We start from the raw sequence: 23393 nt of genomic DNA, 5'->3' as shown, positions 1-23393 counted from the left end.
ACAGTCTCAGCCTTTCAAATAGTGCATTAGAGCTCTTTGACAACAGATTGAAGTGATCTTGGAATCAATGGTAACTATTGTTAACTCAGCCCTTTTTTAAAGAGAAAATAACTTGTCTGTCATACAGCTTCACTATCTTGAAAATATTGGGACAACTTTGAAATATTTTAACAAAATACGCATTTTAGATAATGCTGAGAAGCATCAAGAAAATACTAAGAAAATAAACTTCCAGGGTAGGTTTTTAAGGAAGAATGGGCAAGCTGAAATTTATTTTCTGTAGCAAGCTAGTACCCCTAGAGGATAAGGGAGCAGAAGTAAGTGATTTTTTTTTTTTTTTTCACACAGATATTAACACCCCTAAAGCTTTCTAAAGCAGTAAGGCAAACAGTGATCTGGATTAAATTATTGAGGTGTATGCTCCTCTGCCTGGGAACATGTCACTGGAAGTCATAGTAATCCTGTGTAGAAAGTGAAAGCTAAAACTCAGTAGTCTTGTATAAGGGTATAATATGAAACAGATGTTTGAAGTAGGGCTTATAGAACTAGTGGGATATAAACAAACAAACATGCAAGGAGCTGCAAAAACTTAGGAGAAATGATGGGGAGAGTGGTTCTAGGAAGAGAATTGAGAGGGGACATTCTGGCTAACATCATCAGTCATGTCTATATAAATGTAGTGCTGTTCACTTCTGGGTATTGCAGTTTAAGAAGTACAAGAAGAATTATTAGTAGTTGTGATCTTTGAAGGAAAAACTAGAAGAGCTGAACTGACTTACTCTACTGAAGAGAAGGATGAGGAGAGAGTTGGTTGGTACCTTTGCAGAAGCTTTTTCACATATTGGAGGGGAATACCCTGAGGCTTCTTGTCCAGCCCTCGCTGGGTAATTAATAGGTGTTAAATGCATCCAAGGTGACTATCAGAGTTTTCAGCTACCCAGTAGTCTGTAACTTATCAGTGACATCACTGAATAACAAGTATTTGTTGGAAGAATAAAAACAGGCTGAAGCTTTCCACCTCTATTCTTGTAGCTAAATATTTCTTGATGGGAGGGGCAAAAAAAAAGCAAGTTCCTTGTTTTGCTCTCTTGATTTGATTATTTTCATATCCCTTTCAAGCCCTATATTTGGTAGGGGCTTTTAAAATGTTGCAAATCATGTTATCTCACTGTTTATGTAACAGTATAAAACCAAGTTTAATTATGTCGCCACATTTAGGGAGGAGATATCTCTACTGCCCTTTCTGTAGTGTCTTGTGGCCCTTAAGTAGGAAGAAGCTGGCAATGATGGGTAGGACAACGTTGAGAGCAGGGTAACTTAGGGTAACTGTCCCTGACTGAGGAGCCTCTACCTAGTACTTTAAGGTCTGGGAGGCTGAAGAGGTTACAGGTATACACTGGAAAGCCACATGAAAGTGAACACAGAGCGTGAATGGTGCATAACTCCTGTCTTTAAGGAATTTGGCAGAGGTGGGGGAGGAAAAAATCTGAAAATAGCTCTGAAAAAGTTTATTAGGGGTTGTGGGTGACAGTGCTGTCTGTGTGATGGTCATTAGAGCCTTAGAGTTGTGGATTTACGGTTGAGGAAATAAGATGACTAGCTTAGAGATACTTAGTTTATTTGGGGTGATGGGCTGTGTACAATCAAGAGCTGGGGGGTGTTTCAGTTGGTACTGAGGGAGGGGAATAGTGGAGTATTAGAATGACAGGAGGTTGTCTTGCCTTCCCCTGCCATAGCTATTTTCACCCTATCTTTATTGTGTGAGGAGGAGAGCAGCCCAACACAGGAGCCCATCTGAAGTCTAACCTTCCAGTCCTAACAAGTAAATCTCTACTGATTATCTTTCTGAGCTGCAAAGAAAGGGTTTTCCAGGTTATGTACTGTGAAATTTTGACTAACTTTGATTTGGCTTGGGTAATACACTCAGTCTTAAAATAAGTGAATGCAGTTCAGCTGCTTTCAGAACTTTTTTCTTTCATGCAACAAAAAATGCCTTAAAAAGCTGACCAGTAAACATGCTTAAATGTGAAAATGTTCTTAAGATTTTTTTTTTGTTTGTTTGTTTTATTTTTGTTAGGCTATGCTGTTTCAGGTTTAGCCTGTTTGGGTCTATTTTCCTTCTGAGTCATTGACATGCGTGTTTCGCATGCAAATAGGATGATGTCACGCCATAAGCAATATATCTATTTGCCATAAGCAAACGTATGCTCCTGCTTAAATTCTGAAGTTTACATCACAAGTTATAGCAGTTGCTGAATATGAACTGCTCAAACTTGATATTCTTTTGGTTTATTAAAAGTCCATCTCTGTTAACTTTCATTAGCTCTTTGAAACATCTCTTGATTACAGAAATAGTGCTGAATAAACAACTTCTGGAGAGGAACATCAAACCAATTCCTCTGAAAGCCCTTGCTGTCTGTCTTATGGCAGTATGACTGGTGCTTTCCTTCATCAGGCAGTCACAGGGCATCTCTAATCTCCTCTCTCTGAATGCTGGTTATGCCTTATTTACCAGTGAAGGCTTGGGGCTGTTAGCCTCCTGCAACTCCTCAGCTGGGAGGCCATGCTAGTGGTGTGTTAAGGGGGAGATCAAATTTTGGTGACAATGTGAGTGAAAGGAAGAAGGTTCAGCCCTGTGCTGAAGAAATTAGCAATCCTGAGCTTATGGTATTGGGAAGATTCAAAGGATTTGCAAAAGGTGCAGGTGGTGAGATTGACTTAAGCCTTCTTAAACAATGAACTTTAAGGGCACAGAGTGGCATTGAACAGCAGGAAGGGAACAAGCTCTGAAAAGTCTCTTTGCTTCCTTTTTAGCCTTTGAAATTAATAGAGGGAGGTGGAAGCTCCTATATGACCTGGTAGATATCAGAGGTAGAGAAATAAAGACTTGAGAAAAAGAGAGATGTGCAAAAAGATCAGACATATATAACATTCTTCCTGAGCAGCAGGAGAAAATGAGTTCAACTCTTCTGGGTGCTCAGGCTGTGATGTATTCTGCACCTCGTCCACCAAGCAGTAACTGGCTAACTACATTCTCTAAAACCTGCTTACTGAGGTAATTCAGTTTAAAAGAGATGGCTCAGCTAATTTAATGCCTCTTACAGAAAAGGACAACCCATTTCACAGCTTCCATTGCTTTACTGCTTCATGGTGTCTGTGCTCATCTGATCTGTGTTAAGCAAGTTCAGCTCGCCACACTGGCAGGATGCTAATGGAACAAGAAAGTGAGCATCAGGTGTGCACTTTGTGCTTCTTGGGATTGGTTTGGGGACAAGAAGACATTAGGGAGTGTACCATACTGTTAAACAACAGCTGTTTTGTGAAACCTTTGCCCTTAGCAGAATTCCTGTTTTGATACAAGTTAAGTCAATCTTGCTTCACTTATAGTGGATGTGTGGTGTCTCATTGATAGCCTATTACCAAGTTGATATGAAGCCACTTAATATTTAGGTCTGACTACTTGAAAATAAGTACCCAAAGATTTGAAGTAATAAGTGGTGTGTTGATGTACAGAATTAAAAGGTATTTGTGTATTTTCTGTGAACTCTACTGTAACAAGTTAATTAACTTATTCTTCTATATGTAAAGCAAAAGCACATCTCACTTAGAAGTTCACCACACTGTTATAGGTAGAGTAGCCTGTTTTTCCATACATGTAATATGAACCCAGAGTGGTAAACACATTTTATCTGCGGAACAATACAGTGCTACACCTAGTGCCAGTTAAAGCATGCATTTTCTATTGTAAAATATAACCAGCTATGAGGGGAGTTTTGTTGTATCTGTGCACTTCTAGTACTTGAGAAACTTAGAGAGCTATGGCATAGCATCCTACAACTGTTTCAAACTAGTTTTGTCTTGTATCTCTACTTTATAACACACTTTTTTGTGTCTCGTGTCCCCCCGTTCCACACCCCCCCCCCCCGTATCTTGCATAATGACGAACCCTATTGACATACCAACTGTTGTACCAACTTCAACTTAAATTTTTGGTTTGAAAGCATACATAGTAAACATGTCACTGCTTTTTTAAATATTTGAAATAGTTATGTATTTTGTTCTGTATGTACAGATCATCTGAAAATTTAAGTGGCTGGCCTGATTCAGTTCAGTGCTGGGTGGCTGTTAAATAAAGAACCTTGTTGTTTTCTTAAGGTTGCCAAATTTCCTGAGTTAGTAAGCCAGATGTGTGGTAAATACATGAATATCGGGTTAACCTTCATCTGCATGGAACCGCACACAGCATTGTGTTCCTGGATCAAATATAGTATAGTATTTGAGAGGACAGGCTATTGACCAGGCCAGGAACAGCTTTTCAGATCACTTTCCCTTTTCCATTAAATATCCAGTCAGAAGCTGTGTAGTTATCACTTCATCCCTCAGTACCTAAGCTCAGTATTCCTGGAATGTTTTAGGATTAAGGAAATAGACAGGAGCCAGTTTAATAGGTAATGTGCTGAAAAACATTGCATATTTAAATATGTTTTGTTTCTGCTTTGTTGCCAGAAGAGGGAGCAGTGATCTAACTTTCTCATCTTTTCAAAATTCTTTACATCTGTTCTAGTAATAGTATGTCTAAATTGTATGTTGTGGGGTTCTCTTATTTATTGCAGGGGCGGGGGGGACTAAAATGTAAAGCTGGGCCTGATAAGGGTTTTTAATTTTTGACACGTTAATTCTCAGCCTTCAGGTTTGGAAGTTGTTATGGGATATTTCAGCCTGATCGTAAGCTTGTTCATCATCTGATAATGTTGTATTGCATGGGGTTTTGTGTGTGTTAAGATTTGCCTGGTTCTGTGGTGGGATATATCATCAGAACAATAGCTTTATAACCTAGAGCAAATTAATTTTAGTTGAGTCAGTCTCCAACAGTGCAAATACTTTTAAATTAAAAACTTGACAACTTCTTTTCCAAAGCTGTGAAGATGTGCTTGGTTATTTGGCTCAAGGAAGACCTTATGACAGTGATAGGGGTTGAAGAGATGTAGTTGAAATAGGAACATGAATAATATATAGGACAGATCTCAATACTGGCAGTGCTTGACTCCTGGAGGAGAGCATGGTTTTGATTTAAGGCAGTTATTCTTAAGCCATGCTAATGTGAATAAAACTGTCTAAAAATTATAGTTCAGCTAGTGAAGATTAAGTTTATGCTGCACAGATTTATTTGGAGGTGCAGGAAAACAGATGCAACCACCACTGCCCTCCCCCCTCAGCATGGTTTTTTTTCTCTTTTATCTAAAGCTAAAGCATTTTCTTGTAAGTGTTTTGAAATCAACATGTGGAAATAATAAACTTGTATCCCATGATGTGATAATCCGTTTAGCGTAAGAAACACAAGCTCTTCTATAACTGTAGTGTGTATGTTAGGAAAAGGTGTCTAGGTAACAACTTGGAGTTTAGTATTACTTTACTTTTACTCATTGAGTTAATAACCTTTGTTTTACTGGTTCAATGTAAGGTGACTAAAAGCTGATGTGGGCTTATTGTGGTTCTTGTGTAGAAGCTGTTCTTCTACACAGAAGTTTCCTGTACACAGAAATTCCATTTTTTTGTAGAACTGCTGTGTATTTAAAGACTGATTTACGCTATTCTTTACATATTACATAGGTCTAAGAAAATCTACAAAGAAGCGCAGTGAATCACCACCTGCTGAGCTCCCCAGTTTGCGGCGGAGCACACGGCAAAAGACCACGGGCTCCTGTGCTAGCACCAGGTAAAACTTAAGATAATGAAACATGATTACTGCAGTGGATTGATATTAATGTCATTTTCAGGCATGAAAACTGGCTTTGTCTATCTCTTTGCTATTGGAGAAGTAGCTGTAGCTTTTCAGGCCTGCTGGGTTACTCTACACCAGTGTCATGGGTAGCACATAGAATTTATCTGAGCTGTGACAATGGAGGGAAAGAAATGCCCAAAGTCAGTATCACAGATTTAAATAATCCTTTCCTTAGGGACGTGTTGTTTAAAAAAGATACTAAACACAAAGAAAGAGTGCTAAACTACTGTCCATCATGAATAGTAGAGGACTATTTTGAAAAATGAAAGACTTCATGGTACTACACAGGAGTCTGTTTTAATAGTGTACGTTGTTAAGCTGACTCAGCTTGTCAGCAGCTGTGTTTGAACAATACTACAAATATCTAAGTACTTAATATACTTTCTGATACAGGGGAAAATTACTCCTGAATTAATAATTTAAAACAGCTGGTAGATTAAATGGAAGGGGAGAGTAAATGTGTCCTGTGATGCAAAAAATTTTTGTAGTTGCATGTATTCTGAAGCTAGACTTAAAAAGCCTTAACAACTTTTATTTTTTTTCTTACATCTAAACTGTATTTAGTAGTTCCAGCATAACTTCTTTTTCTTCTTCCATGCCATTAAAAAAAAGCTTCTGAAGTCTGATTCTGTTGTCAAGTGTGCATTTGAATTTGGCTGTTTACTTTGTAGACATATATATTTGTAGGGGTGATGATGATAGTGTTTAAAAATGCAAATTTTAAAAGGCTCATGCCCTCAAGCTTGTTCTGGCACTGAAAACCAAGTTGAACATCTGAGTTCTCTTTGTGCTTTCAGTAGTTTGGAACTTCATTTAAAGACAGTTACCCTGTCATTGAACTTCTCTGAAGGTATAATGTAAGGACCTAGCTGTAATGCATCTGTATAAACTAATCATTGCCATGGTGCGGTGCAAGGAGGGAAAGACAAGTTGGATGATTTTGTGAGGACTGTTTCTTATGTGAATCAGTTAGTTTGTGCAACTTTGTGGTAGTGATCTACATAAATGTTATGTGGTATTGAGTAGTCTCACATTAATAAATCTCTTGGTTCATAAGGTCTGAAACTTGTGTTTTTTGAATCTTTAGTCGGCGAGGCTCTGGCCTGGGCAAAAGAGGAGCAGCTGAAGCTCGTCGACAGGAGAAGATGGCTGATCCTGACAACAACCAGGATGGAGTTAACTCTTCAGCTGCGCGTACAGATGAGGCTCCCCAGGGAGCTGCAGGTAAGAAGAAATTCCAGTGGAAGCATTTTTAGTATAGTTGCTGATATAAACTTCTCTGCATGTAAAAACAATTAAATGGATTAAGTTCTGGGGAGAAATTATTTAAGCTGGTACAGCTGGTAAATAATTCTGGAAGGTTTTTTGAGTGAGAGGGACCTTTACTTTTGAATCTGATCTCTTGGATGACTCGTACATGTTTCAGTTTGCTTTTTTTGTAGTCTCCAAACTATGTCCAATAAAGCAGACTTTAGTTTTCAGGCATCTACCTTTTTTTTAAAGTTGTAACTTCAGCTGGTGCTACATAATTTACTGTACTGCCAACCAAAGAGACACCGAAGTGTTCAGAATACAAAAGGCATGTATTTACCTGTAAAAGCTCTTTTGTAACTACTCATAAATATTCTACAAGTTTTCTGCTGAGATTGCAAGCATGTCTGTACTGGAGAAATGTGTAATGAAGTTAAATATTCTTACTTGCACAGTCCTATTAAGTGGTATCTAATTTTATCATCTGGTCCTAATCAGTAGTGAGTTCAGAGGAGCTTTCCAGCAATTATGATAGATTGTAGAAAATCTCAAATGTTCTCTGCTTAAAGCTAACTACATTAGTACAAAAAGTCAGTATTAATGGAAACTAAGTGTAGCAAAACACTCAATTAAGAAAAGCATAAATTTTCGAAGGGTACAGGCAAATCTGTCGAAAGGCAATTTGCTGATCTAGCTGTACTTTTTTGTTATTATCTTGTGTTGATATAGCCTCTTTCTTCAGCTTTTGGAAAGTTAGACCTGTAGACTCGTCTATTCAAAATGACAATTGTACAGAAGTATGATGGTGGCAGGGTTAAATGCAGGACACTCTTCTGATGGTGGACACTTTTCTTGATGATGGAATTGATGCAAATTTTATAGCTTTAAAGGCAATATAACTTGCAGTAATCTCTATTTTATTTATTTAGCTTCTAGTTCTGTTGCTGGGGCTGTAGGTATGACAACCTCTGGAGAAAGTGAGTCAGATGATTCTGAGATGGGAAGACTACAAGGTATAAAAGTTATTAACTTACTTTCAGTTTGTTTGCAGTCTGTAAATAGCTATACTTACCCAAATTCTGTATTATATGTAGTGGGAAGGGTGTATTTTTGTTTTTCTGTCTGTGAATGTGTTGCTTTGCTTACAGTAGTTCTGAAGTATGGAGTTTACAAGCCTTAATTCACTAAAGATGCAAGAATTTGGAAGTGATATCTGGAGGGGGTGGCATAGCGTCCTTACTCATTTGCATGGTGTATAATATACTACTGTTGATGATTTTTCAGGAGGAGGTGGGGGGAGAGAATTGAGAACTTGGTCCTATAAGTGTGTAAGCTCAAATATGAAAAGAAGTCTTTGCAAGAGTGTTTTCAGTTGACAGGCCAGGTTAGGCCTACTGTTACTCTGACTGCTTCTGGATAACATTTTTTGTGCATGTCATAGATACCCACGTTGCTGTAAGCTTTGACCAAACAAAATCTAGATGTTGTTAAAATGCTTGCTTTTGTGCTTGGGCTAAAGGATTCAGGTCTCTCAAAACCTGAGAGTACAGGCAGGTATAAACTCGGATTGCATGTCCTGCAACTGTTTTAATGATTTTACCACTACACTGCAACGAGTTTGAGATCATGATCTCCATTGCAAATGACAGGTTTCAGTTAATCTGCGTATTTAATGTAGAAATGAGTGCTGTGTCACTCCCAGTTCATTTGCTTATAGTCCTCAGTAAGCATAGGCATGCATTAGGAATATTGAGCTAAATTGGTTTTCACTACTAATCGTTACTGCATTGTTTAGCAGTAGTCATGGTTGCTACAATAAAAATCAGAATCACCCACTTAGTCTAGCTTAAGTAACACTACTGAAAAGTGTTTAAAAACAAAACCAAAAACCTCCTAATATCTAGCAGAATTCTTCCCTCTCCTGCTCATCAGCAAATAAAGCTGTGAACACTTTCATCGCTGTCATTGTTTTACATTAATAGTGCCATTCTGTTCCTGAAAATGTGAAGATCAACTTACAACCTATTTTATGTAGCTTGAGATTTGAAATTACAGTTTGGTGTATCTGCTATTCTAGATCTAGACTTATAACGATTTAGTAGACCAGACTTCTCCTGTGAAATATGTAACTTTGGAAGCTCAGTGGGTGACTTCTTAAAGGGCCTTAATGCTCTGATGCATACAAGATTAGTTATTTGTTCCCTAAAGGTAATTTTTTTGGTGTTTTTTAGAAATTGAGGTAGCTGCAGTCATCTAATCTTAACTCTTCTTTCGTAAAGTATCAAAATTCTAGTAGTCTTAAATTATAGCATCATGGAATTTAAGCTTTTAAAAATATATGTAGAAGCTTTGACAATGGCTGTTATCCTCTGTTTGCTTTTAGCTCTATTAGAGGCTAGGGGTCTTCCTCCTCACCTGTTTGGCCCTCTTGGTCCTCGGATGTCGCAGCTCTTCCACAGGACAATTGGAAGTGGAGCTAGTAAGCAAAGTTTGTCTAATTTGACTTAATTCTTTCCACTTCCAGACTAGTAGAACTCAGCCACTAGTAAATTCTAATATTTGTATTAGCTTCTTAGTTTAATATAATATTTTACATGTTGAACATTTGTATGTCATGATAGTGCTAGACCACTGGTCAACAATATTAATTTGCTTGTCTTCCTATAAGGAAGAGAAATTTGTTTTAGCCATATTTCTTTTCTTTTTTGGGGCATCTTAATGTTCCTTTCTAGGTGGGGAAGGGAGGGTTCTTGCCTTTTCACCCCTTTGTTATCTTTTTCTTTTGCATGATGGACTGCTTAACAAAAGATCTCTCCAACCCCCTTGGGTTTTTTTGCTAGCTTCAAACAAAGGCTTTAGCTAGCTTTAAAACTATTAGTAGATGTCAGTTCTGAGGTATGTTGTTTATAGTTTCAAAAGTGTCTTGGGTTTCAGACAGAAATAATTTCCTTCAGACAGTGCGTCAGAGAACATGGGTCCTTAGTCTTGTTCCACCATGTCTGTATTATGCAGCTGGATAAGATGTGTACCTTCTAGTCCAAGTCTGTTTAGCTTCCCAGGAGAGCCAAAGGCAGCCTGTTACACTGCTTGCTAAGAGGAGGATGGGGTTTCATGGGTACTCCATGTGCTGTGTTATGTAGGGGGTGTGCTGAAAAGTCCTTTGCTTTATAGAGGTGAAATGGTGTGGGTTCTGGCACCTGCTGTAGGTTGGCAAGATGGCTATGGTGACAGTGTGGTGAACTCCCTGTGCTGACCAGTCTGCACTGGAAAGACAGCCAAGAGTGAGATTTTGCCTCCCTTTCCTATCCCTCCCTTTTTATGACAGGGAAAGGAAGTGAAACTACAAATACAGAGGAAAACAAACTATCTCTGGTCTTCCACTCTGGCAGAAGTATAGCATAACAGTTCCCTTGAACACTTATGTTTTCTAATATCTTCTTTCCTAATCTTTTTTCTGAATATCTAGGTTCTAAAGCCCAACAGCTTTTACAAGGTCTCCAAGCCACTGATGAAAGTCAGCAACTTCAGGCAGTGATTGAGATGTGCCAGCTGTTGGTCATGGGGAATGAAGAAACATTAGGAGGATTTCCAGTCAAGAGTGTTGTACCAGCTTTGGTAAAGATTAAATCTCATATTTCTATAGGAGGATATAATATTTCACTCAATATCTGGCTTAAATCAAATCTTACTAATTTATATTACATATTCTTAATTATCTATGTATGTGTGTATGTGTATCTATCTATATATCTCATTATTTGGCTTTGAGGACATGTTTTGCTAAATTTTGATAGCCCTATTAATTCTTTAATAGCTCAAGAATAAGTAGTGGCTCTCTTCAAACTTTTACCAAAATTCAAAGTTCTGAATCAAAAGCTACGATGTGCCCTTTTTTATGTTGATATCTAGATACTTTTTACTGAACTAACAATACTTTTTTTTAAAAAAAAAACAGATAACACTGCTGCAGATGGAGCACAACTTTGACATTGTAAGTGATTTTTAATGTTTAAGAAATTTTTTGAAATAGAGAAATGTATCATCTGAACTTAAGAACAAATATCTATATATTTAATAGATGAACCATGCATGTCGGGCCTTAACATACATGATGGAAGCACTTCCCAGATCATCTGCGGTAGTGGTAGATGCAATTCCTGTCTTCTTGGAAAAGGTAAATTGAAATCAGAGCAGTGTTAAACTCATCTGAGGGGATTTTATCTTTTGATTTAACTTTATGATATACCATTAAGGTAATGGCTTCTTTTCATAGCTTACAAGATAATACATAACCCATGAGAAGCTTTTAGAAACAGGTTTACTCCTTGTTCATACCCTTACTGAAAAGCACTATCTGATTCACTGAGAACTTTTTGTCTGATTGGCGTTGCAAAGATACTGTGTAATCATACAAACTGGTAACTCCTGGAGTGGCTATATAGCTGATCTAGCAGTGCAGCTGCATTAGCATATGTGTCTCAGTACAGGCTAACTGTCCAAGTCTTAATGAAGATTATTATTATTTACAAACTAGTTTAAAAATTGATTGACAAGCTTTCTTGTTTTCTTGTAGCTGCAAGTTATTCAGTGCATTGATGTGGCAGAGCAGGCGCTTACAGCCCTGGAGATGTTATCACGCAGGCATAGCAAAGCCATTCTGCAGGCAGTAAGTAAAAAAGAAACCACTTTTACCTCTACGAGTTCTACATCTTGGTGATCTTCTATGAAGATGAAATAAGGAAACAAGTTTCTGTGATTTTTAACAGTACTGAGAGTGAAAATGTTTATTTTATTATAGGGTGGGTTGGCAGACTGTTTGCTGTATCTGGAATTCTTCAGTATAAATGCACAGAGGAATGCACTAGCTATTGCTGCCAACTGCTGCCAGAGTATAACACCTGATGAGTTTCACTTTGTGGCAGACTCTTTGCCACTGCTTACACAAAGGTTAACCCATCAGGTAAGAAGCTATTATAAAATGGAAAGTTTAGTATAAAATTGCCTCTAGATATCTCATTCTTTACTGTGTATTCTTTGCCTTTGCAATGTGATAATTACCTTAAAGTTTCTATACTGTCAAGTTGTGATATTCTAACGTGCATATGGACCTTTTCTTTTGTAAATGTGCTGTCAGGATTCATTACACCCCTATTAATTTTGTAAAATGAGATAAATAAGGTACTTTAACTTACAGCATGAATAATAGTGGGTCTGTAGTCCTTGTTGCCCATCAGTAAGAGGAAATCCACTACCATTACTGTTGTTTTTTCTTAACGGGTTGCAAGGTTCCTTCCCACTTCAAACTCAGAAAAGCTTCAGTTTCAATTTTTGTGTTTTTTTTTCTGATTTGACTTTTTGGGAAGGCTTACAGCTTTTTAAAAAGAAAGCTCCTACTCTTGCACAATAGTTTGAAGTGATGAATCCTAAATCATGGGGCTCCTGAGATCTGCCTGTCCTGCAGTGCTGCTATGTTCATAAGTGAGCACTCGCAATGACTGTTGCACCACAGGAGATCTGGACATACTGCTTGGTTGGCAGTTCCCTGTTAAAAAGGTGAAAAAGGAGAAATTATTTTGTTCCTTAACAAATGCTACTAAATGGAAGTCTCCAGGTAATGTTTTTGTGTATTCTTGTGCTATTCTTAATTTTGCCAACATCTTCTTGCTGAGAGATTACTTGAATCTTTGAGGCAGCTTCACAGAAGTCAAATGTCAGCTTTAGATGGTGCTCTGGAAACAGGAAGCACCATTCCCAGCAGCAGTTGGGTCAAGTACTGACTCCTGCTCTCTGAAGAGAAGCTACAGCCCACAAAAGTAAGGTTTTAAGAAATTTTGAAGTGGAATTTTCCTGGCAAAACAAGTCTTGAGTTAGTTCTTAATAGAATAGTTGAGGTTGGAAGGGACCTCTCAATTAATCTAGTCCTAATCCCCTACTTCAACAAGGTCAACTAGAGCAGATTGCCTAGGACCATGTCCACCTGAAATTCTTTAAATATCTACAAGGATGGACACTTAACCTCTCTGGGCAACCTCTTCCACTGTTCAAACCACAATAAAAGTGGTTTATTATGTTCAGATAAACTTTTCTAGTGTTCAGGCAAACTTAACGAGCTATTTTTAGAGCAGTCTTTACTATCTTGGTATGTTTGGATTTGCTGTCTTGGCTGCGCTGCATGCTATAAAAATCAGGCTTCATGTAGTTTGTAGAACAGTAGCCTTCACTCCTGCTTATTGTCTGTATCTCCTGTTGCTTTGGCTTTGTAGCTCTCTTCCTTTTTGTTTCCTCCTTGTAGAATCCAAAAAGGATATTATAGATCCATTTATTCACCTCTAAAGGTATTTGTGTTGCAAGTGTGAGGTGTTTCCCAGGGAATATGCAGGAGCACAGCCATATCAGGAGGTCAGTTTAGACTGTATCAATGAACTTAAAATTCAGAGCTGTAATATTCTGTAAAATGTGATTCAGCTGGCCTTTTTGGAGAAATTTTATGAATGCCTCAAAATGACAGGATAATCTAAAGCAAGTTAAAGTACTTTAATTCAAACAAATACTTAACTTTTTTTATAATAGGACAAAAAGTCTGTTGAAAGCACTTGTCTCTGTTTTGCACGGCTAGTGGACAACTTCCAGCATGAGGAGGTAAGGGTGTGGGTTTTTTGGGGGTGGATTTTTGTTTCCTTCTTCTCTCCCTCAGTTCCTCCTAAGGGCTTACTTTTCAAAGTCAGACTAACGTTTTCAATTTTGCTGTTCCCTCCTAAAGAACTTGCTCCAGCAGGTTGCTTCCAAGGACTTGTTAACAAATATCCAGCAACTCTTGGTAGTGACGCCTCCTATCCTGAGCTCAGGAATGTTCATCATGGTGGTGCGCATGTTTTCCTTAATGTGTTCCAATTGCCCTACACTTGCAGTCCAACTTATGAAGCAAAGTGAGTTCTTACCCTTTCATATTCTGGGGGATCTGTTTAAGTTAATGCCTACAATCAGTAGGCTCTACTATTGCTCTCTGCACTTGATTATACAAATACTATGTTCTTTTTATTTTTCTTTCTCTGTTCTATGCTTCCCCTGGGATACAAAGTTTAGTTGATCTTGTTGAAAGTTTATTTTCCTGAGGGGTTTTTCTCCCCTTTCCTGCCTCTAGGTGTTGTCATTGGAGCGTTTGCCTAATTTTGAGTCTGTATTAGCTGCACAGATTACTCTCATTCCAACACAAGTTGAATAATTCTTTTTGTAGTCTTTACCAGGTGGGGAAAACATGTGATTTAAGGAGTTTTTCTAAGGAAAAACATAAAGAGAAGTAACTGCTGTGTAGCTGTCTTAGTTCTCACTTGTTTCCTTCTTTTCATGTAAAACTTGACTTGTCACTTCAACTGCCTTATGTTCCCCTGTTTTCTTTTGTGCCCTGTGTATTGAGTGATACATCCCTTAAAGGAAAAAAAACCCTAAACACCCAAAAAAAGTGCAAACCCCAGACCTGAGAAAACACACATTTCTTAATACGTTCAAAAAGATGGCTTTTGTCTTACTGTCTACTGTCTGTTTGCTTTGGGCAGTGACTGCCTCTTCTGTGTAGTGTCCAACACAAAATGGAGTTTATATTTTGATATAGGCAATCTCATGAATAATAATTTTTATAGATATTGCAGAAACGCTTCACTTCCTTCTTTGTGGAGCCTCAAATGGGAGTTGTCAGGAACAAATTGACCTTGTTCCACGAAGTCCTCAAGAACTTTATGAGCTTACTTCTCTTATCTGGTAAGTTAATGCAGCCCTAGGTTTTGAGTCTGGTTGGTATGTTAAAATCCCTAACTTCACTAAAATGAAGGCAAACAGTTTTCAGCTTAGATGGACTTATTGTGTATTTCTAGTAAAATACTGTTTTAATGTTCTTTACAGTGAACTGATGCCTTGCCTGCCGAAAGAGGGAATCTTTGCTGTTGATACTATGCTAAAGAAAGGAAATGCGCAGAATACGGATGGTGCAATATGGCAGTGGCGAGATGACAGGGGTCTCTGGCATCCCTATAACAGGATTGATAGTCGAATAATAGAGGTAGCAATTCCACACATTTGTGTGTTGATGTTTTTTAAATATGCATGTGGTTGTATAGGGAATTGAGAGCTTTCTTCATGGCTTTGAAAGTATTGATCTTGCTCTTTTTGAGTAAGAAATATGTGAGTTTCCTCAAACTCCTGCCGTAATGGTGCACTATTTTGGTATTCAGGGTGAACTGCTTAATCACTCTTCTTACTGTATTTCTGTCAGTCATTGCTTTTCCTATTGTGTTGCCCTTCTCCTCACCTTTCATATAGCTTCCTATTTGATAGGGGTTTCTTAACTTTAAACTCTTTCTTGTTTTTAGGCAGCTCATCAGGTTGGTGAGGATGAGATAAGCCTGTCTACGCTTGGGCGTGTCTATACTATTGACTTTAACTCTATGCAGCAAATAAATGAGGATACTGGAACAGCACGTGCCATTCAGCGAAAACCAAACCCTTTAGCCAATGCAAACACTAGTAAGTACAGTTTAGGAGACACCTGGTGTCTCTAGCTGTGGCTAATTTATGCTGGGTTATGCAACAGTCCTCTACTTAGCTAATATTTCTTACGGTTTCTGTGGGACATCAGTCTGATCGGACTTCTACAACACAGCTCAAACTGTTGAAATGCATTTTCTATAACATGTAAACTCTTTTCCTGGAAACTGAAAATGCATTAAACTGTGGGTTGGGAGTAGAGCTAGGGGTGTTCCTGATGTAGGATTTCCTGAAAGTTTTGTTCATATACCCTTTTTTTTAACAAAGGCTGTATGAGGACTATTTAGTACCATACAGAAATATATATGAAAACTGGAGAAAAAAGATGCAACTCCTTGAAAGAGGAGGATTTGTACCTAAGTTCTTGCCATCAGTTTGACTTCTGGCTCTTAAGTGATATCTTTTCAATTCAAGAGCTAAACTAATTCATCTTTAACAAAACAAAGTAATCATCAGAGCAGAGATGCAAACAACTATGCGGTGATTTGTTGTGCAATTTCTCACAGGTGGACATTCAGAATTGAAGAAGGATGATGCTCGAGCACAACTAATGAAAGAGGACCCAGAACTGGCAAAATCCTTTATCAAAACATTGTTTGGTGTTCTTTATGAAGTATATAGTTCTTCAGCTGGACCTGCTGTTAGACACAAGTGCCTTAGAGCAATTCTTAGGATAATTTATTTTGCTGATGCTGAACTTCTGAAAGATGTGCTGAAAAACCATGCTGTTTCAAGGTGGGTTCATTAACTGTTGTGAGTGAAACTAATTTTGAGATTAACAGATCAGACTTGTGATGGCTTTTTTTTTGAATCCTCTTTTTCAGGGGAAAATTGTACTTTTAAATTCTTATTTATTTATTTTCCAAAAGCTGAGGCTGCCAGCTCTTCATGATTTTTTTTACATCTTAGATTTTGCAATAAGTGCCAACTCTAGGCATTCTTATTAGAAACTTAGATTACCTGTATGGCTGTGTGTACTAGTAATGTCTAAGATTACCATGTGCTGTTTTCCTGGTTTCTAAGAATTGCCTGTAAACTTTTCTGAGGGCAAGATGACTTTTGAGGTAATACAATGTGAACAATAACAGACTCTCTGGCATTCAACTGGTAAGTTCTATTCATGAAACCTCTTCTACATGTTATACCATAAAGTTACTGATCTAGATAAAAAGATGCAATTAGAAAATAAATTGACCAGTTTTTCAAAGGCAGTACCAGGTTCCAGAACACCATGTTCTTTAAAGAAAGTAAACTTTCTCTTTTCCTTTATGGCACATGTTAAAATTTGGTAAAAGTGATTTAGGTGGGAAGAGGACTTTTTCAGTCCTTTTACTTGTAGCTTTTACAAAAGCACAATAAACTTTGTTTGCTTTTAATCTTCAGTACTATGTATGCAAGATGAACTGGCTTGATTTTTTTTTTTTAAAAGCAAAAAATGAAAAGGCAAATCTAATTCTAATAAATTATCTGTTTTAGTCATATTGCCTCCATGCTGTCAAGTCAAGACCTTAAGATAGTAGTTGGAGCCTTGCAGATGGCAGAGATTTTAATGCAAAAGTTACCTGATATTTTTAGTGTTTACTTCAGAAGAGAAGGTAAATCCTTGTTTTCTTTTTTTAACATCTTTAGTATTCTAAGTGTGTGTGTATAGAATCCATATACTTTATCCCTCTCTTCATCTCCCCTAAGCTGTAAAAAGTTAATATTGTTCTTGAATAATAAAGACAAATCCATACAAGCTATCCTCATATGACTAGGGAAGAGCTGACCAAGACTATGGAGGAGACAAGCTTGTTTTTTCTGAATCTGAAACAAGTTTGTACAGGCTTACTAGGTGCTAGCAAACTTATATTTAGATTGAAGATGGCTTGCTGAAATTACATGGGTAGTCTTATTGGACAAAACTGATGAATCTTTGGCAGGAGATCTGTGTTCTAATCCACTGGGGATTTGGGGGTTTCTTTAACTACTGTTTATGCTGCTGTTATTAGTTTTTAAAAACTATGTAGTTTAACTTTTTGAAGAAAGGATTGAACTGCTTTTAAAACTTAGTATTGATGGGTAGGGTGAGCCAATGCTGCCATAGTCAAAGCAGAGGTTCAAATAACAGACTTCTGCCTTGTCAAACATCTTTGTCCTTGCTGTACTCACTCCCCCTGAAAAAAACCAAAACCCCACAATCAAACCAACCTACCAAACAAAGACTTCTTCTTTTGTAAAGGGGTGATGCACCAAGTGAAAAACTTAGCAGAATCTGAGGCTCTGCTAACAAGCCCACCAAAAGTATGCACTAATGGATCGGGAACACTGGGTACCACTACAACAATAAGTACTGGAACAGCCACTGCTGCCAGTAATGCAGCTGCAGATTTGGGCTCTCCCAGCTTACAACACAGCCGGGAGGATTCTTTGGATCTGAGTCCACAGGGGTAAGTGCACTTCTTGTTGTGAAAAAACAATCTGTTGGGGTGTGTTTTGGGTGGGGGTGTTTTGGGGGTTTTTTTGGTGGTGTTTGGGGTGGGTTTTTTGTCTTATTTTTAAGTGTTGACTGACATGGGCTACTACAGTATTATCTGCATTTTGCTGTGGTATTTTCCTCTAAGGTTCTAAAATGGAATGGTGTTGAAGCTATCAATGAGTAGTTTTGATGCGTTTTATATGAAATGTTAAAAAAACCCCAACAAACTAGTCACTTGATAATTATGATGTAAGGATATGAAACAATTTGCTGTTTGGGGAGAGGCTGGAGAACGCCAAGAGCAACAACTGTAGTCTCATGTAACCCTTGAGGATAGAGTGATTCTTTCAGAGAAATGATAGCTACGGTGTGTGGTTCCTTTCTGCTGGAGAAGGGAGGGGAAAAAAGTCATCCTTAAGTTACTTTGTTGGAATGCAACCATTTTGAACACTTGAAGAATTAAAATCTCTTGTAGGAATAAATTATTTTAGTGTTACACAGTTTGTCTTTAAATGTCTTTAAAGGTTTGTCTCTAATGTATTGGCATAATAAGGAAGCTCACTTTAAATCAGAATTGAAATATGTGAGCTTGGAAAGTGTAGGACTTGGTGCGTAGAAACACCATAAATTGTTGAAAATTTTGATAGGGGCTTTGACAGAGGGAGGCAGGTCGAATATCCAGTGTCTTTTGGTGTTTATTCAGCAGAGATTTGTGGATTTTTTTTTTTTCTTTTTAAGGGTATTCAACTAAATGACTAACCAGATGGCTACACAAATAAAACCTTGAAAATTATGAGAAACCTTTATTTAGTGGCACTTCTGGCTGTTTTTGACTTCACGTAGTAGAAAAGTGACAGTAAGCAGAACCCCTTCTTTCTGGATGGAGTAGTCACTTTGTCCTTCCAATTAAAATAGAGTTAAGGCCTGTTCTCCCAGCAATCATTCTTCCCTTGTAACCTCCTGGTTATGAGATGGAACCTTTTTATAATTCTTGAGGAAATAGCTGGCAGATGCATCTTAAACTGAGTGATGGGTATGCATATGAATATGGTGGATGGAAACATGTTACTTTATTTTTAATTTTGTACAGACGACTGAGTGATGTTCTAAAGAGGAAAAGACTGCCAAAACGAGGGCCAAGGAGACCAAAATACTCTCCTCCAAGAGATGATGACAAAGTAGACAATCAAGGTAAATCATTATTAAAATGTGATACTCTTATTTCCTTTTAAATTTAAGAGTAAGCTTATAAGATGTCAAAAGTGCTAGCTGTAATAAATGTGTTGATTCTCTTAATTTTGTCTTTGCTTCCTCCAGCTAAAAGCCCTACTACTACTCAATCTCCTAAATCTTCTTTCTTGGCAAGTTTAAATCCTAAAACATGGGGAAGATTAAGCACACAGTCCAACAGTAATAATATTGAACCAGCACGAACAGCAGGAGTAAGTGGTCTTGCAAGGGCTGCTTCCAAGGATACCATTTCCAATAACAGGTACACACACAAAACATCAAAATACTTGTAATATGGTGTAGACTTTGAGGTGCAGCTACTCTCTTGTGATAAGCCATCAGGTGATTAAGCAGCACCTATCAAAGAAGTTTGAGCTTAACCACTGTTAAAATAACTCTGGAAGAAGAATCAAGAAATTAAGGTAGAGGAAAAAAACCTCTTTATTAAGTAGCATGCTGGGGAACAGTTGGAGAACTGGGGAAAATGGTGCAAGAAGTAATCTGTAGAGAATAGACCTTTACTGTGTTTGAGTAAGAGGGAAGAGTTTTGGTCTGTGACTGCTGTTAAACATGGGGAAAATGATACTCTGGCTGTGCCTTTACTTGCAGTGTTGGAGTATGAAAATGCTAAGTGTGGCTGAAATGCCTTTTGTGTGCTTCTTTACAGAGAAAAAATTAAGGGCTGGATTAAGGAGCAAGCCCATAAATTTGTAGAACGTTATTTTAGTTCTGAAAACATGGATGGAAGCAATCCTGCACTAAACGTATTACAGAGACTTTGCACTGCAACTGAACAACTCAACCTCCAGGTTAGAAATGGCAATCTTCCTTGGAGTGTGGGAGTAGGTGTAGAGGCAATAGAAGTATTTAGGAGGAAGCTAGACCATCTTAGACTGCATGGCAAATATTTTAAGCATAGTTTTTGTTATCGTAAATGATGATACGGTGTTTCTTCATTTGCAATGGTTTGCTTGGAACTTTTTTAGAATTAGTATATAGGCTCTGACACATAACTTAAGATAAGTCACTAGTATTAACACAGGTATTCTTGATTCCTAGCAATGTGACACTTACATAGCATTTTATTTCAAAGTTTAAAATTCTGCAGTTAAATGTTAGGGATTGACTTTATACCTAAAGAACAACATAGATTGTAATAAGAACTTTGGGGGTGGGAAAGTGGTGGAAGTAGCATTCTGTTGAAAGGATAGAAGAAATACAGATTGGGTTGAATCTATAGCATCTCAAGAACTTGAGCCTTGCTTCTCAGACAGTTGTGATTCTTGATAGATGGTCTAAACCTGTAAGTTCTAAAGTAGTTAAACAGCTGAGTTACGTTCTGTGCTTTGATCTAAGCAATCCTTAAAATATGAAACTTTGCCTCCTCCTCTCTGCCACACAGATGTCATGTAAAATATATACCAATCTGAGGATTTTGTGTGGTGTTTTTTTATAAAAACTTTGGAGCTCATCTTCTTATTACATGAGACAGAAATGGGACCTTGCATTTCTCTTACAATGGGAAAAATGTAGATGTTGCCTGTAATGTCTACTCTTGACTAGAGAAATTGCTTATCCTCAGATTATTTGCCCTGTCATTGTTTGTATTGAGTTACTATACACTCCAGACTTCCCCTGCTTTTTGCTCCCTTTAGAGCTGTTCCATGCAGTAGGAGAAAAAACAGTACTTCTTAATACCTGGGTAGTAAAATATTACCTTCATATTTTTCAGGTGGATGGTGGAACAGAGTGCCTTGTAGAAATCCGTAGCATTGTCTCGGAGTCTGACGTCTCCTCATTTGAAATCCAGCATAGTGGGTTTGTTAAACAACTGCTGCTTTATTTGACATCTAAAAGTGAGAAAGATGCTGTAAGCAGGGATATCAGATTGAAAAGATTTCTTCATGTATTTTTTTCTTCTCCAGTAAGTTTTCATGTTTATTGTTGTTCTTAGTTGTCTTTCTCTCAAATTGTACTTACCTGACCATCTGAGAGGCCCAGGAATGACCTTGGCTTAAAGATGGAGTATGGAAGGAATATTTATTTTTTTTAATGCCTAAGCTGCATAACACTACAATTTTCACATGGTTCTATGTCTTTGCAGGTCATACACTTTTTAGAATACCATGTAATTGCAGAAAATTCCACACAACAGTGGAAAAAAATCCTGAATGGCCAATTGTCTGAGTCTTGAATAACTTGAAAGTTGTTCCTGAGTTTTAAGAAGTTGATATGGAAAGAGTTTGGAGAGTAATCTTATCACTTGCTCCCTTTTAGTCCTCAATACCGCAAGAAACTATATTATCCTGTTTTTAAAGGAAGAAATTTTAAGTGAAGAGAGGAAAGTAGATAGCTACAGCTTCCATGAAGCTTTTTGCTTGTGGTTAGGGGTGAATGCTTAAAATCTGTAGGGCTAGTCAATTAAAACCAGGAGCGAAAAGTCCTTTGAAACAAGTCTTTCATAAAGTTGTTATGTGTCATCTAGTCATAGATACTTCTCCTATTTTAACTGAGAGCAGTGACTCTTAATTTTCTTTTTTCTTTTTTTTAAACAATTTGTGGTATAAATTGCTTACAATGGATTAATTCAAGCATGTAACTAAAAGCCTGGAATATATTTCAGCTTCCTGGTGAAGAACCCCTTGGAAGATTAGAGCCATTAGAAAATGCACCTTTGTTGGCATTAGTCCATAAAATGAACAATTGCCTCAGTCAGATGGAACAGTTTCCTGTCAAAGTGCATGACTTCCCTAGTGGAAATGGAACAGGGAGCAGGTAAGGATTAATGCTCAGGTAACAGTTTTGTTGGAAGCTTTTGTTTTCCAAAACTTGTTTCCATGCTAAAAGTTTCAAGAGGTAATGGAAACTTCTGACCCTATTAAAGACAAAAGCAATTACACAGTTGGCTTTTTTTATTCAGTGGAAGATTGAGTATTTAACCAAATGTATGCTTATCATCTTGAAACCTCTCTCACTTAGATTGAGGGTGGATGTGTAATTTTAAATGCAATGTCTAAATTTAAGCTTTAAAAATTCAAATTTTTTCCTTGTCCCCATGTAACAAACACTGAAAAGAGACAAGCTATTTATTGCTGAGACACTGATACTTTTTTAGAGATGTAATTAAACTGCTGAGAGTTTGTATTACAGGGCTAAACTTTGTTACTGAGATAAGTTCTGTTCTCTAGGATGGTAATGGATTGAGTGATAACTGTTGGCTGTCAACATACTTTAAAATAACTGTAGACCTGCCCTGTGTCTTAAGGTAGATTAAGTTTGGAATACAACTTGTTACTTGCATTCTAAGTAACTAATTGAAGACCTATATCTACAATTTCTTTTGTGTACTTTTCTTGAATAAATCAATACTTTTTCAGTTGATACATAACAGTCTATTTTGGCTGGAATGTAAATTTTGAAAGCGTTTTGTGGTGCTGGTCAAAAGCTCAATTCAGTTATAGACATTCTTGTGACTGGAAATTAGGAGGGGAGGAACATTCAAAAATTCATTTTCAAAACTATAGCATTCACACTATAGCATTAATCTAACATTAAAATTCAGTACTTGTTTTTTATGAAACTGTTAAAATCCATGGGAATGAATGCAATAGAGAGATTTCTAATACTTGAAGAAATTAATCGTCTTAATACTGGCTTTTGCAAAGAGTATGTGTTCTTTGCACAGAGTATAATGCTTCCTAATACACACTGTTTCTTTAAAAAGTGGGATAGCTACCGAATTTATAAAGCTGCTACTCATAGAAGCAAAAGTCTGCTCTTCTTTTTGATAGAAAATTAAGTATGGGAAGTCAGACTGCTGTAGCATTGTTTGACTGCTAGTCTTACTGTGGATAATGTCTATGAGGACTTTGAGGCGTTAAGATTTGGTAGTCTTTCACTAGCACCTGGAAATAGAAGCAGCCCAAGAGGTTTGTGTATAAAAATAGTTTGGTGAGATGGAACATGTACATAATCTATACTTGGCAAGAAAGAACAGAGGTGCTTTCAGGTCATCTCTTTAGGTCCTTAATAAAAAACATATGAATGGGTATTTGCATTCCCCACCCCCCTCCCCTTCCCCCCCAATTCTGATCCTTGTTGCACTGCAGGTAAACCTCATGTGGCATCAGCTGA

The 23393-nt window shown here is 37.5% G+C and overlaps 1 protein-coding gene across 11 annotated transcripts in view; it reads left to right on the top strand.

The window, feature by feature from the left end:
* Nucleotides 1–23393, top strand: part of TRIP12 (thyroid hormone receptor interactor 12) — an 80840-nt gene that overhangs the window by 40256 nt on the left and 17191 nt on the right. For 10 of the 11 annotated variants that reach the window (XM_074833770.1, XM_074833767.1, XM_074833769.1 and 7 more), the window contains 22 exons: nucleotides 5611–5716; nucleotides 6870–7006; nucleotides 7963–8046; nucleotides 9417–9512; nucleotides 10500–10648; nucleotides 10989–11024; nucleotides 11112–11207; nucleotides 11607–11699; nucleotides 11832–11993; nucleotides 13604–13672; nucleotides 13794–13959; nucleotides 14671–14788; nucleotides 14930–15086; nucleotides 15397–15550; nucleotides 16078–16306; nucleotides 17048–17166; nucleotides 17793–18000; nucleotides 19120–19220; nucleotides 19347–19521; nucleotides 19927–20068; nucleotides 20992–21183; nucleotides 21883–22034. In XM_074833770.1, the coding sequence (XP_074689871.1) occupies nucleotides 5611–5716; nucleotides 6870–7006; nucleotides 7963–8046; nucleotides 9417–9512; nucleotides 10500–10648; nucleotides 10989–11024; nucleotides 11112–11207; nucleotides 11607–11699; nucleotides 11832–11993; nucleotides 13604–13672; nucleotides 13794–13959; nucleotides 14671–14788; nucleotides 14930–15086; nucleotides 15397–15550; nucleotides 16078–16306; nucleotides 17048–17166; nucleotides 17793–18000; nucleotides 19120–19220; nucleotides 19347–19521; nucleotides 19927–20068; nucleotides 20992–21183; nucleotides 21883–22034 (2941 nt within the window). The remainder of the gene's footprint in view (nucleotides 1–5610; nucleotides 5717–6869; nucleotides 7007–7962; nucleotides 8047–9416; nucleotides 9513–10499; nucleotides 10649–10988; nucleotides 11025–11111; nucleotides 11208–11606; nucleotides 11700–11831; nucleotides 11994–13603; nucleotides 13673–13793; nucleotides 13960–14670; nucleotides 14789–14929; nucleotides 15087–15396; nucleotides 15551–16077; nucleotides 16307–17047; nucleotides 17167–17792; nucleotides 18001–19119; nucleotides 19221–19346; nucleotides 19522–19926; nucleotides 20069–20991; nucleotides 21184–21882; nucleotides 22035–23393) is intronic. The other variant, XM_074833766.1, reaches the window with a different exon arrangement.

This window comes from Strix aluco, chromosome 9 (genome assembly GCF_031877795.1).
Source record: "Strix aluco isolate bStrAlu1 chromosome 9, bStrAlu1.hap1, whole genome shotgun sequence".
In the NCBI taxonomy this organism is placed as follows: Eukaryota; Metazoa; Chordata; class Aves; order Strigiformes; family Strigidae; genus Strix; species Strix aluco.
The sequence above is the reverse complement of the archived record's forward strand: the minus strand, read 5'-3'. Positions and strand labels throughout refer to the sequence as shown.